Source organism: Photinus pyralis, unplaced genomic scaffold (assembly GCF_008802855.1).
Source record: "Photinus pyralis isolate 1611_PpyrPB1 unplaced genomic scaffold, Ppyr1.3 Ppyr1.4_LG3a, whole genome shotgun sequence".
NCBI lineage: Eukaryota > Metazoa > Arthropoda > Insecta > Coleoptera > Lampyridae > Photinus > Photinus pyralis.
Window position 1 is genome coordinate 17,236,243 of NW_022170509.1, and position 15,164 is coordinate 17,251,406.

The following is a 15,164-nucleotide window of genomic DNA, read 5'->3' on the forward strand; positions in this document are numbered from 1 at the left end:
ATAACTTTGTTTGAAATGTCCGATCGCTTTGACATCTCCCGTTAGTTATGAACTGAATTGCATGAAATTCAATATGGGCATAGCTTTAGCCATATAATACGCAATGCCAAAAGTTGAATCGAATCGATTCAAAATTCACAGTGCCCTTTTCGCATCTCGACCATTTATAAACCGAATTGCAAACTTTTTTACTTATAAAAGTATTTGAATGAAATTTGATACATAGGCACTTGGAATAAAGGAAAATCAAACGCCAATTTCAAAATTTGGTTTTGCGCATGCGCAGTGCCAACTTTTTTATTTATGGAAGAATTTAAACGAAATTTGATACATAGGCACTTGGGATAAAGGAAAATCAAACGCCAATTTCAAAATTTGGTTTTGCGCATGCGCAGTGCCAACTTTTTTATTTATGGAAGAATTTAAACGAAATTTGATACATAGGCACTTGGGATAAAGGAAAATCAAACGCCAATTTCAAAATTTGGTTTTGCGCATGCGCAGTGCCAACTTTTTTATTTATGGAAGAATTTAAACGAAATTTGATACATAGGCACTTGGGATAAAGGAAAATCAAACGCCAATTTCAAAATTTGGTTTTGCGCATGCGCAGTGCCAACTTTTTTATTTATGGAAGAATTTAAACGAAATTTGATACATAGGCACTTGGGATAAAGGAAAATCAAACGCCAATTTCAAAATTTGGTTTTGCGCATGCGCAGTGCCAACTTTTTTATTTATGGAAGAATTTAAAAGAAATTTGATACATAAGCACTTCGAATAAAGGAAAATCAAACGCCAATTTCAAAATTTGGTTTTGCGCATGCGCAGTGCCAACTTTTTTATTTATGGAAGAATTTAAAACGAAATTTGATACATAGGCACTTGGGATAAAGGAAAATCAAACGCCAATTTCAAAATTTGGTTTTGCGCATGCGCAGTGCCAACTTTTTTATTTATGGAAGAATTTTAACGAAATTTGATACATAGGCACTTGGGATAAAGGAAAATCAACCGCCAGTTTCAAAATTTGGCTTTGCGCATGCGCAGTGCCAACTTTTTTATTTATGGAAGAATTTAAATGAAATGTGATACATAGGCACTTGGAATAAAGGAAAATCAGCGCCAGTTTCAAAATTTTATTTTGCGCATGCGCAGTGCCAACTTTTTTATCTATGGAACTATTTAAGTGAAATTTGATACTTAGGCGCTTGGAACAAAGGAAAATCTAACATTAGTTTTAAAATTTAGGTTTGCGCATGCGCAGTTCCAACTTTCTTATTTAGAAAAGCATTGAAATGAAATTCTTCTCATAAACTGAAATTGAAGTAGCACGTCAACAATGGATTGCCCATGTGCAAATATCTTTCATATTTGTGGGCGGATTTTTACGATTTTAACAGAAGTTGCACCTTACAAATGGGAAATGAATGCAAGTGGAAATGCGCTTTATGTAAATCGTTTACGATTACTTTTTAACTTTTTTTATCTTTGGTGTCAATATTCATGACTTTAGATAAAGATTACAATTTACAACCATTATATGATCCTTGGTGAGTAAACATTTTCTGCAGGTCAGTCGTTCTAATGGTTTCTTGTTTGTCAATACATAAACAGCGATTTTAGTTTGGTATTATTTCAAAATGCTGTTTCTAAGTGTTTCATTCTATGCTTATTTTCCAACTAGGTGCGCTGATTATTTTGTATCAGGTAATGCATTTGTGTTTGATTATGTGAGTATAGTGTAAACTATTAATTCATTATTATCTAATACCTGCACACTTGAAAATTAAGCACAAAAGTGTTCCAAATGATCAAATGTATAAACGCATGTCGTAAACTATCAGGAAAAAGTAATGGCACCACCCTGTGCACTTCACGATGTAGAATTTGCTTTACAAATTTAAATTATTGAAAATGTTTTGAACGCTTCGCATATGGCGCACTTTAGGATCAATAGCAATGCGCCTGCGTATTATCAAATTAAAGACACCTTCCGAAATATAACATCAATTACCGGCATATTCTTTTATTTTAAATTCAACAACGAACTATTTACTGAAAGAAGAATCGTTTTGTTGACCTGCTGATAATAATTTATTGCCTAGTAAACTCCTGAAAATTGTTTTGTTTCGAAAATGTGAATTTCGTGCACCATGGGAAGAGACAGTAACTTGAGTGATTGATTTTAGTTGTTATTAATTAATTTGGGGTATTTATGATTACGTGGTGTTACTGGCATGCGAAACAAGTCAATGGTATTATATTAATTGACGTGCTCAATGATTCTGGTGAGTAAAACATTTTACAGTTTAGGGGGGTTCCACTAATAGGTACTTATTAATTTTAATGTACCTATATTTTTTAATGCATTTAGCGTGTGAAAAGCGTTTGAATAAAAGATCGCCACTCTGCAGATATACTTTAAGTACACTTTACAGGTTACGTTTAATGAAAAGGTGTGTACAGCTGGACAATATTACGAAATGCGTACTGGCTGTATATCCAATCATTCTTCCACTTCTCCCAAATACAACCAGGGGGTTCTGTGTGAAAATGAGAAATGCAATACAGTCTACAATTATAAATCATATTGGAAAATCACCTACATTTTATAATATATAACAATATAAATTTGTAATATATAAAATATAATTTATAACTGGGAATGTAAAAAGGCGTTTGCAAATGACGCCACTTATGTAATCCGCGACTCTCCCTTCACCTACCGATCATGGTCGAGTACGGTACAATCGTCACTTGATGCGACACCGTTGTCTTTTCGCCTTGAGCGAACACATAACTTTGTACCCATATAATTACGAAACCATAAACCATTCCGACCATTAAGAGGTGAATATTTTGGTAATTATTAAAAAAAGTTCACCCAGTATTGAAATCTGAGATGGTTGAAAAGTGTTTTTTAATCTTTATTTAACGGGCAAAGATAACCTATCATCACCAACTAAAGAATAGCTTGTTATAAAGCATAAAATGCATAAGTAAGTAATTTGAATAGTATTCTTGTTTAATCGTACGCTATCTTGCATCGTTTCTTTAATCATGGAGCAATTTAATATGGCATCTATGTAGAAAGTGCCTAAGTTGGTCGCATATAATTTTAGCCACATTTATATGCGACGAACTTGAGGTAGTTCGCGCACCAACGCCTTTAAAAATAAAACGGTGAAGGATTTTATAAAAAAAATTAGCTAAACGAAAAAAAATAGAATACAACTAAATAAGTACGCATAAATTCTACAGCAGCGATCCGGTAAGCTCAGACACCACCCAGGGATGCGGCCCGCCGTTAGTCGGCATCGGCGGTAGGAACGGTAGACGTCGGATGTCCGAAGTGTTCAGTTAGCGAGAAACCGTTCAAATTAATTCTGTTTTTAATTAATTACAGTAGACTCTCTGTAAATCCGGCACTGCCCCAGTCCGGCACTCCACTAATCCGCCGTATTTTGACGGGCGATGTGGGGATTCAAGATAAGGCACGTTATTGAAATTTTCATTTTTTAGTTTGGTAATGCACTATAAAAATTATATTTCTTAGAAATCATTTTTGATTCTATAATACATTTTATTAATCGTTTTGGTACACTAAAACATCTGTTTCAGTGTGTTTATTTATGAACTCCCGGTAATCCGGCATTTTTACTAATCCGTCAGTATCCTGGTCCGGTATATGCCGGATTACTGACAGTCTACTGTACTCCTTCCTCCGATATCGGAAAAATATGGGAAAATATGGGAGGAATTCCTGTTTCTTAAGCGCGTTTCTTTTGAGACTACTTTGAACGCCGTCTGCGGGTGTTTTCAACAACTCAATACGGCGCGTTCAAACTTCAATGTGCAGTAATCCAATTAACACCTTGGCCTACGTGGAATTCTTCCGACACAACGACTACTGATGTAGTCCCCTACACACATTCACGCTGCATTGTGTAAACACCTCGATTTGAAACTACTTATATCCTTGTTTTCACTTTCTATTGGAATCTAAATTCGGTCGTTAATTACGCAAGAAAGCCGAATTCGTAAATATGAATTCGGTTTCTTCCTCCCTGGCAAAAGTGCTTTCAGAGACTGTAAAAACAATTTAAATATTCCTATTAGAGCGGTTGGAAACCTGATAAATTCACTACAAAACTTCCGTGCGTGGTCGACAGTAAAACAAAAAAGAAGACAGAGAACTCATTCCTCGAGTCCTAGAGCAATTAAGTAAATTCCGAAACTACAATTTTTTGTAACGAAGAGGACAGCTTAAAACGCTTCTAGATGCCGGGGTGTTCAGCAATGCTGGTCGACTTCACAAATACACAAATATACGGTGCGGAGTTCACAACTCCTATTATAAACAAGCACACACACGAACCACTTTCTTTTTAAAGATGCAAATTTTCGACGTACTATAATAAAACACTGGTCTTATCACGTAATAAAAATGTTATCAATTATTTTCTTATCCAAACCTAATTTACTTTTTTATTTTTCCCACGAAGGAGAATTATATACGAAAAGAAAGCACTTGCACCTTTATCATCTTACAATATCTTTGTAACGGAAGCTTGTTAAATTTTGCAAGTTTTGTGGATTTCAAAATTATATTCGGGTAGAAATGCGTATCGATGATTCAGATTTCTGTGAAGTTGTAATGTTCATTAAAATTAATAAACATTTTTTTTTCGATGTAATTAAGTTTCAAATATCGTGAAATATAAGATGAGTTATTGGTTTTGGACTTCCTATTTTGGGCGAGTTAACGATTAGTACGTGATTTAAAAAAGGTCACCGGTTAAAAGACGCAATAGATTCTAAGAAAAATATGTAATAAAACAGCGAGGCTAAAAAATTATGAGTTTGTTTATTTCCGGAAACTTGATGGGAGCGTTAATTACGGGCGTTGGTTTACTCGCGATATAAAAACCAAAATGATCAGAAATTTGGAGCTTTTTGCGTAGATATTCACGCGGAGCGTGGTACCGCCGCGGAAAACGCGGCCACCACTTATAAAGTTTTTTCGTAGATATTCGCACGGGCGAGTGTCATCGCGGAAACGGGCCATTTAAGTAAAAAGGCCCAAACCAAATAAAATTTGTTGCGCGTATTAATTTAAAATCGTATTTTTTAACCAAGAACAAGTTGGTCGTTCTGGAATAGTGAATTGTTCGGAAAATATTAATCATTGAGTAACTGCAGTTTAGTTTAACGTGCGATTGAAAGACTTCCGTTCAGAAATTATACCTAAAGTACGAAAAGCGCGCTAAGAAATTGTTGTTCAATTGGGATTACGCGATTGGATTTAATAGGCGAAGATTGAGAATAATCTAAATCATGCTCCACTACAATACCCACCATCTAAAAAGGGGAAGAATACTACTGTCTAAATTGTAAGTTATTTTTATGAAAAGTTATTTACCTAGAAATTTATTCATATAAAATTTTTATTTTGTCATTTTATAATTGTTTTTGCCGAATGGTTTTATATAGATAGGATAAATATAAGTTAGAAGTTAGAAGAATATTCATTGCTGTAGGTATTTAATTAAGTGTTATATTAAGTAAATTTAAATATTATTCAGATTCAGGATAGATGTAAGTAATTGAGTAATTAAGATTTAATATAAAAAAGGAAATCAATTGTGAGTGCAGTGGAATTTGGATTTATTTTATTTTTTTCAATATAATCGGTTTATTTATGTAGATTTATTTTTTATCAATTAGAAACGTGAGACGGTAATAGTAGGGCTATTACATCTTATCAAATTAGATAAAAGCAATAATTTTGCATTTTTATCAAATAATGACCTATATTCACTTTCAAACACGAACCATCCATAGCGGAATCACTCTGGCTCTTAGAAAATAAAACAATTACACATACCTACTAAAATTATGCGTGGTATTACAGTGTTATAGAGGTATTTAATTTTTTGTAAATCGTTTCTTTACAGTTTGAAATCAGTTTTATGAGTTTTAATTCATTTTTCCATACTATGATCATCAGGGACATCATCAACCATCTCTAGGAAATTATTTAATGCTTTCCTTGTAGAGCGGTGAATAAAATTATTGGGATCTTCATCATCTAAAAGGAAAAAGGACTCTAATAGAGTGTTGGGCTGTCTCCAATTCAACACAAGTTTGTATCCATTTTAACAACATCCAATGCGCCTGTCTACCGTGCTACATACGGGCATTGTTAATAGCGCTCCTACAAGTATTCCCGCAGTCACGATATTCTTACCATCTGAAGCCCACTCTCTCGGTAATTGAGATGGATTCACGAACCTTATTACCAAGTCTGTTCGTGGTTTTACGTTCTGTTAATAGGGAATATGCATGTGGTTTAAATTTACCTGATTCTTTCTCCAGTGAATATTTATTGTCCTGACATTATACTTAAACCATTAGTTTCTTATTTAGTTGGTTTTTAATTGCTAAAAATGTTAATTCAAAAGTGCAAAATAAGCGAATGAAATTCAAATTTGCGAAACGCTGCACTATTAGACGAATGAAAGTGACGTCAAATGCCACGCGATCGCCAAGGTTGGTATATTACAGGTTGCCTCGTAACTGTCGACCAATAGCAATCGAGGCGCGAATACGTCACTGGTATCCCACGATTTAAACGATCATGCAGCAATGCTATTGTTTACAGTTCTTTCATGATGTTTCAATCTTTTAACTAGCGAAACACAAATATTCAGTTTTATATTTTAAAATTTAGTAAATATAAATCGTTATATAATACAGCCTTCGTCTGATGTACCAGCGTTGAGTGAAACAGCTTCATCTAACAATCCATCGCGTGGTCACATTTTTCTTCCAATTCTCTTAACGTAGTTTATATCGTTTCTACACTTACTTTTGGATTTGTAGATGAGATAGGCGATATCAACGAGACCATATGATTCTCCTGCTTCGGTCAGTTTTAAACACGTTCATCTTCTGCCGGCCGTCAAGCACTAAATAAGATGTGAGTTCCGTCAAAAAATTTGACCGGTGTCTTATTTTTCCCTAAAACATCATTTTCATTTTTAAGCTCTGTAGCCTTTTCCAAAGGAAATGTCCACATACTGGCAGCTGGCAGCTTTCCGTTTGTCAAAGAATTCCGGAACCCTTTTAATAATATTTCTAGGTTCTTAATGCACAGGTATTAGGAGGTTCAGTATTTATAACCTTACGCGTATGTCACAATGACAAGATAACGAAATTTGAGTGGCTACCAGTGACGTCACTAGCAGACGACTGGATCCCCATTATTGCAGTTACGAGGCAACCTGTAATATACTAACCTTGCGCGATCGCATTTGTTGTGTCAATATTCATAAGTACTTAGTGCAGTCAAATTACAGTTTGGGCAGATTGGGCTGGGTGTTCACTCAACGAAATCAAGTGTCTTCTATGTAAAAAGATCGGCTGAATCCGAAAATCATAGTCCCCCTAGCCGAAATCTCCCGGAATGTATTGTTATGTATAAACAAAAAACGAAGAAAAAACGGCAAGATGTCGTTTCTTTTCGCATTTGACTTCAATTATCTCGTTAACTTTACTCTAAGGGAAAAAATGAAGAGAAATGAATTGGTTTAGAATTGAATTTTCTATAAGATACAGTGGGTATGAAACGTTCATTTTCTAATGTTATTGTTTTTTATGGAAAAATATAAAAAAGCAATCCCGAAGATGATCAATTGGTTATTACTAGGGAATGCAATACCAGGACCGCGGGATCCCGAAATACCGGGATCTCCCAGCATTTTGCGGGATTAATCCCGCACATAAATGGGGCGGGATCCCGCGGGATTTGCGAGACTGAGGAATTTGTCGACCAAATTAAAAATGTACTATGATTTTTTAGGCACTTTAGAAGTTCACCTTTTTGTGCTGTATAGGTGAGATTTTTTTGAGTTCTAAGCTAGGCTGAAGGTAGTTTTTTGTTCAATATTGTGATAATAAGCGATTTATTTTAATACTGAAGTTAACTGCACAAAACAGCTTATTTGCCAATTTATTTAAAATTTTGCGGGATTCCGCAAATACCGGGATCTCTCTTTAAAAATGGGATGAGTAGTGCGCCTTTTGTTTAAAACAATTTACTGTAATATAGTCTTCTTCCCTTAACAAAAGATAACTATAAATGCATTCATGTCTAACAACTGCGAAAATATAGCGGATAATCGCCGCTGCAAGCAACACAATCGCTTGGAGGAAAACCCTCAAACGTACTACCAAGCGATGATTGCTGAGTCGCGGCCGCTAATGCCAGCCGCTTCGAGGAAAACGGCACCTTTAAGAATCCGAAGTCAAAAGCTGATTTCTCCTGAACTCGGTTTTGGACGTATTTTTTTAAATGTAGGTCTTTCCGAGAGCTTTCCATTCCCCTATTATAGATTTACATGTCTTGTATTTTGGAAATCAACGGCACAATTGTTGAAAAAGGTTGTTTTAGGGTTCACTAACTGTAAAAAAATTGAGAAAATGAGAACGCTCTGGGAGTCGTCCTTTTGGAACTGCAAAATACACTTTATCGGGAATATTTCTAATAGTGTTTTTGCACTTTTGTCAAAGGCAATAGCTATGAAATGGTTTTTTAGCTTTTTCCATGGTCTGAATAGCTATTACAACTGAAAATCTGTTTAAATAAATCAACAGTAAAAGTAAACAAATACTGGTCGTGGCTTGTGACGTCATTTCAAGGCCCACTGAAAATGTGGCGGCGTTTAAACACACCGAATAAAGTCAACGTTTTAAATATTATTTTACAAGTTAAATTGAATTGTTCTACCAGTGTTTACACTTTTTACTATGTTAGAACAATGTAAAAAAGCGATTAAAAAATTTAAAAAATTACATGCATATTCCCTATTGGGAGGTCCACTCTTTTGGAAATATTTTCATAGGGCATAGAAGAACAACAACTTTTTGTAACAGCGTTATTTCATTGCACTGCACAAAAATGCACGTTAAGATTATCATCATTAGCAGTGTTATCAATTAATCTAGTGTCAAATCTATAAATGTAACTTATACCTACAAGTAACTGGAACCTCCAGTAGGCCGTAAATCCCTTGTAGGGAATTATTTTTCATTGGTCCAAAGATTTGGTTGGGTTAAATTATGAAATTCTTGTAAAAATGTACAAAATATGTTTTTCCAGCAAGAAGGTGTCCATGGTCATAACGCCAATATTAGTAAATATTGTTTGAACGAAATACTTTTCGGAGATTAAATGGAAAATTGTATCTATTCTGAACCAATTAGCTAATATAGTCGATCCGTTATTACTATTCCGATATCTAATTAAAATGAATTTGTATCGGGCTCAGGCATTAAGCATCCGATTCGATAAAATTTTTAGAACTGCAGTTTAATTGCATCAGGTAGGCGTAAACAACATTACTGAAACAAAACTGGATGCAAGCGAAATTCACCTTTATTAACATTCTTTGACGTAGGCGATATGACCCAGAATCGCTTAACCGTTGCGGTACCGTATTTTGTTCATTCTTATTCTGCACGTCAACAATAACGCGATGCAGTTTGTTTAATAGAATTGTTTGTTTAATCGACGACGTGAGGTAAAAAAAGTTAATTCTGCATTTAGTGGGGTTAATTACATATCGGAATAGTAATAACGGATCGACTATAGTCAATTGTTAGATATTACGTATGTTAGTTACTTTATTTAATTACGAGTACATTTGAATTGATAATCCTCTATTCATATAATGTAGATAATGCTTATTTGTTAAACTATACATAACATGCATGTTGTATAACGAGTGGGAGAATGAAATATGATCTGAAGGAGTATAAATAAAACATTTGCGGTTAATTTTTGTCCGGAATTATATCATTTTGTTGAATAATATTTAATTTATGAAACCATATCCATATTGGTACCCATCCCGGCGCGCGCTAGAAAAGAAAGGTTGGTGTGTGCCCATCAAATAATGATCAATGGGGTAAGTGCAGGCCCTTCTCTTTTAGGTAACATGTCTATATCACCATTCTTTCGCAAAGGTGCGATACAAAGTTATAAATTGGTCAAGAACAAAACTGTTAATTTTTCATGTATAAATAATGTAAACACTATTTTCGGTAGTATTTCAGAAGAGTAATTTGTTAATGAAGAAACGCGTTTTTTGTGTGTAAACGGTTGTCCTTTGGCAATGTTCCGATTTCGGAGCCATACTTAACCAGATGGTTGTATCTTTATATACTCCCATTATTATCAATACAATCTTAATCCTCTTTTTTCAAAATTCCACCTTATCGCTAATCGCAAATAAAAAATAATGGGGAAATAGAGCCCGCATGATCCTCGTTTTGAAGATAAAATTCATTGATTACTTCCCAAACAAATAATAATTGCATAAAAAGCAGGTATATTAGTATAAAAATGGAGTAGTCAGTTACCTGCAGCAGAAATTGTATTGGATAATTGTACAGTACAGTTAACATCGAATTTTAGCTTCGCCGATTGAACTAAAACGCTGTCTGCGATGCCCCAAAAGCGCTTGTGAATTTACAAGACAATAATGTGCAGTACACAATCCCCTTTTTTATAAGATTAAAAAAAATTAAATGCCCACGGGAAGATTTTTTATTCAGTATAGATTTTGGTGCTTAGTATAGATATTAATAAATATAAAAGGAGCTCTTTGTTCTTGACATTGTTCTCATATAATGTCGATTTATAAAGTTAATGTGAAATTTTCTTTTTTTTGTAGAGTAAATGGGGACCAAGGAGCCTATGCATCGTAGCACTAACCCTACTTTCTTTATACAACATATTCCTAACTGCGAAACTGATGTATGGTCAAGAGTGTCTGAAAAGTGTTCAGGTGCGGCAAACGAAGGTTGTGCAAGCAGTTCGGCCCCCACCTCCACCCCCAATATGCAGAATAGAGCAACAGGTAACCGCCGACGAGTTTCAAGGCAACATAGAGTTAGAATTGGGCCGATGGGACAACAGAATGCTGTACAAGCTATACGATCGGATATTTGTAGGTGATAAATACGCACAGCTAAGTGAAGAGCATCTGGTTTGTTTAGCAACACAAAGTTCTCTGGAACGATTGTTTTCGTTAGTGCAGGTTACAAGAAACTGGTCCGGTCCGATATCAGCAGCTCTGTTCGCGGCCGGCGACGACGAGTTCAATCTTTTGCTGTCCTACATTGCGTACATCCGACGATGCTTCCCGGATATACGGGAACGTGTCACGTTTCACTTGACGCTGCCTAAAAGTAGACTTCCAAAGGGCATCGATATTGATACTGACGTAATCAGTGGCTGGAATTGTATGAACGCCGAAAATATTCTTCGTGCACTTGTTGCGAAGCGGACAGTTGCGACTCAGAAATGGAGAACAAAGAATCCGTATCCACAAAATCACTTAAGGAATTTAGCTCGAAAAAATTGCCAAAGTCAGTACGTTTTTCTCACAGACGTCGATATAATTCCAAGCGAAGGTTTAGCAGAAGCGCTTAATTATTTTTTAAAGAAAGTAAGATGTAAAAAGTTGTGTGCCTATGTTATCCCCACGTACGAGATTGATAACCGTGTTCGATTTCCTCCCAACAAGACTGAACTAGTTAGATTAGCAAAAAAAGGCCTAGCCAGACCGTTCCACCAGAAGGTTTTCATTTACAATCAATTCGCAACAAATTTCTCGAGGTAAGTTCCGCGAAATGTTTACCAAAACTCTGAAAGTTTTACTTTAGATGGCAAGTTACGACCGGTGAAGATAAAGAGGCGCATGTTAGCCATCCAGTCACGAACTTCGAGTTCCTGTACGAACCCTTTTATGTAGCGCCTGACAGCGTGCCCCCTCACGATGAAAGATTTATCGGATACGGATACACAAGGAATACACAGGTACACAACCTTCAGTTTGTTTGACGACAAAGAAATCCTTTTAAGCTCTATTTACTGTATAAGCGTGCCTCGAATGTGTTGAACCTGCTCAAACAATTTACTCGAGTTGTGTTTATTTTAGCAAATAGAGGATCTTGCCATCTATTAAAATGACTGCAGAAAACCACTTCGATACTTTATACATACTGGGTCGCTATCTAATTCAAGAATCAGAGACTCATATTTCAGCCAAGTTCAATTAAAATATGACAAACGGCACTCATCAATGGCGTCAATAGTTTTTTCTCAATAGGTCATTTAAATAAGCCCTAGAATTGCTTGTCTGTAAGAAATGACACTACTGTGTGATTTTGTCAAATTCGTTCATCACACAATTTTAGATTTAAAAGTTTAGAATTGTAATTATCCTTTGACGCGATTTATCAGCCGAAGGGGGGTGGGGGGAGGGGGCTGGATCTATATCCCCTCCCGGACGTGACTTTCTAAAGAGGACCGTTATCTTGAATCTCTTCAACAATTCACCTCCTTCCAAACCGTACACATCAGCCCATCCCAAACCAAGTTCTTGGCTACGCCACTGCGGTTGATAATTACTTTTCATTATACAAAATGTAGTCAGTTTGGCGTAGCGGTTTAAGAGTCGAGCTCTAACCTCACAGGTTGTGAGTTCGAATCCCACAACTTGTCAGTTTTTAGTGGCACAGAACATCTCCTGACTACCATGCTTCGGAGGGCATGTAAAGCTGGCGGTCCCGGCAGTCATACCACGACTGTCGTTAAGTCACACAGACGGCTGTTGATGCGACCTGAAAACGTCTGTGCCACTCATACGATACAATACGATTATACACAATACTGTAATGTCTCTTTGCTCTTGTGGAAATAAGAATTTGGACCCATACGCGGAAACAGACGGATAGTGAAACACGGATGCGGGTGGTGATGTTACATTTATAAGGTCAAATGAATATGCGAGATTAGGATCAACGAAGCTTGGTGGTTGGGGTCCAAAGGGTACACGCAGTCATCAGTTAATTTTAAGTTAAAGAAATTAGAATAAAACAAAAGAAACAAAGAATGAGTGGAAATGTGTGTGCGAGGGTGGAGGGTCAGTTTCCTGGCCCGGGTGGCAAGTAATAGTGAATGGGCGAGAAAAGTCGAAAGACGCGTTTTGTAATTCTTAGATCCAATAAGCGACATTTAACTGACTATTTACTTTTACTTTACGTATCACTTTCTTAATAGACAACGAATATTCATAAATACACAACATAATCTTGATATGACGTTCATTGTAAAAATCAACAGATAACATGAACATGAAAATAAGAAAGAGTAACACAAATCATGCATGTTTTTTGTGCATTATGTGAACAACACGTGTTGGAATTGGCGAAAAAACACTTTCAGTAAGATGCTTCAAACTTGCACTATCTTTAAATCTACTAGAAACGTTGTTATATATAAAATACATAGAGGACACTATTTCAGAAGCACTTCTCGCTGACTCAGGAGCTGACATAGATGTCATGAAGCGTCGTGGTGGATGGAGATAATATTGACGGTATAGCTCCAGAATACGTCGAATATTCAATAAATCAATAAAAACCAAATTGTTGAAAAAATTTTTGAACGCTCACATTGGCCCTTCTGAACTAATGAACTAACACCTACTACAATTCCTGCTGCACCGTGTTCTGCATCTTCAGTAAAGAAGACGTTGCGTCAAAAAGATCATCAGAAAAAGTTCTTTTGGTAATGTTGAATTATCAAGGCTTGATGAGGGATTAAATCGAAATTAGAAAAAAATAAACAAAATTAGAATTATATTAATACTTCTACTCAATAGTTCTATAGTTCTAGTTTGGATACCCCCAGCCAGGAGAAAATGGAATTGAAAATTACTATAAAAACATTAACTAATAGAAGAAAACAAAGGAAATGATTCAAGCATGTCTTTGGTGTGCGTAGTTTGAAACAAATAAATTCTGTAAATTGCAGTGGTTCAAATTTTTACTTTCAACGAAAAACTTTACAAAGTGCGCTAGAAACCGCTGAGCTTAAACTTTAAGGGAAAAGTTTGACGTTAAAGCAAAACTATTCCATCAATATACTTAACTCGAATGTTTCCCTTTGACATTTGAAAACGCTCGCTTCCAACAAGTGAAATGGTTTTAGTAGATACGGAATTGTTTTGCAACTGTTCGGTTTTACAGCAAATTGCTCGGTAATAGTTTAAACACTATAACAAATAAAATCAAACCATTGTACACATATCATATGATAGAAATTGAGAACTAACACAGATAATTTTTTACAGGTGTACGAAATGTTCGTAGCAGGTTACGAATTTCTAGTCCTTTCGCCTGTGTTCACATGTCATTGGGGACTTCAAGATAAACGAGGACGCCCCGTGTGGAGGGAATATCAAAATAACTTACATCGAAAGTACTTTGAAACTTTTAAGAAGGAAGTATTCGCGAAATACAACAAAGATCCTTTGAGAATGATGGAGCAGCGTAAAGCACAATCGCTGTAATCAAGTGTACAATAAGTTCATAAAATATGTATTTTTAACATTGAGATTCTGACTACATCCGTTAAAAAAAAATATCAAAATGACATGCCTTATCCCGAAATTATATTTCAAAGCCTTGTAGGTACATACAAATTTATTATTTATAATATAGATTGTATTTAATTGTAGGTATATGGTGTATGCAATATTGCTCAATAATGCTACAACTAAAACGAATTTCTGTTACACTTTTAGAGATCAATTTATTTTCATTAGACATGCAAAGAATCAAAAATATGATTTTCTGTGTTAAAATGTTCATATGAAGCTAATATGTGTATTTTATTCGTGTCGTATGTGTTAGAATGTACATTCCACTGTTCCAAAAAGAGCCTAATCTGAATAAAGAAGGTTAAATTATTAGATCTTAATGGTTAATTTTCTTTCAAACTACAGTGGCACATCGAAGTTGAAAACGTGTAGTTGCCCAAAGTGTGCGAATAATAATGAAATTAAGAAGTTGGCCAGAGGCAAACAACGCTCTTATTTAGCTCAGCTCGATCCTTTCACAGTGTCGGTATATTTCAGTTTCAAAACTGCATTTTGTGAAGCATCAAAATACGCAACTCTGCCAAATTTAAACTACCTACCAGTCTCTTACAATTCCCGAAATCTTCATGGTGGTCCTCGAATTTGAATCAGCCTGTACACGTATTATACAGTTGTCTGTGCTACTATGTATCTGCAAATAACGAA

General features: G+C 35.5%; 1 protein-coding gene across 7 annotated transcripts; it reads left to right on the plus strand.

Annotated features, from left to right (window-relative positions):
- Positions 1-1,584: 1,584 nt before the first annotated feature.
- Positions 1,585-14,825, plus strand: LOC116165924 (beta-1,4-glucuronyltransferase 1). Of its 7 annotated transcripts, XM_031480685.1 has the most exons (5): positions 1,602-1,687; positions 10,743-10,928; positions 11,023-11,689; positions 11,737-11,890; positions 14,211-14,825. In XM_031480685.1, exons 2-5 carry the CDS (start codon positions 10,748-10,750, stop codon positions 14,427-14,429), a joined length of 1,221 nt encoding a protein of 406 aa, XP_031336545.1. In that variant the 5' UTR covers positions 1,602-1,687; positions 10,743-10,747; the 3' UTR covers positions 14,430-14,825. The 7 variants fall into 7 exon arrangements, with proteins under 7 accessions (XP_031336538.1, XP_031336539.1, XP_031336545.1 ...); XM_031480678.1 differs by having other exon boundaries at positions 1,585-1,733; positions 10,743-11,689; XM_031480679.1 differs by having other exon boundaries at positions 1,585-1,710; positions 10,743-11,689.
- Positions 14,826-15,164: the final 339 nt, after the last annotated feature.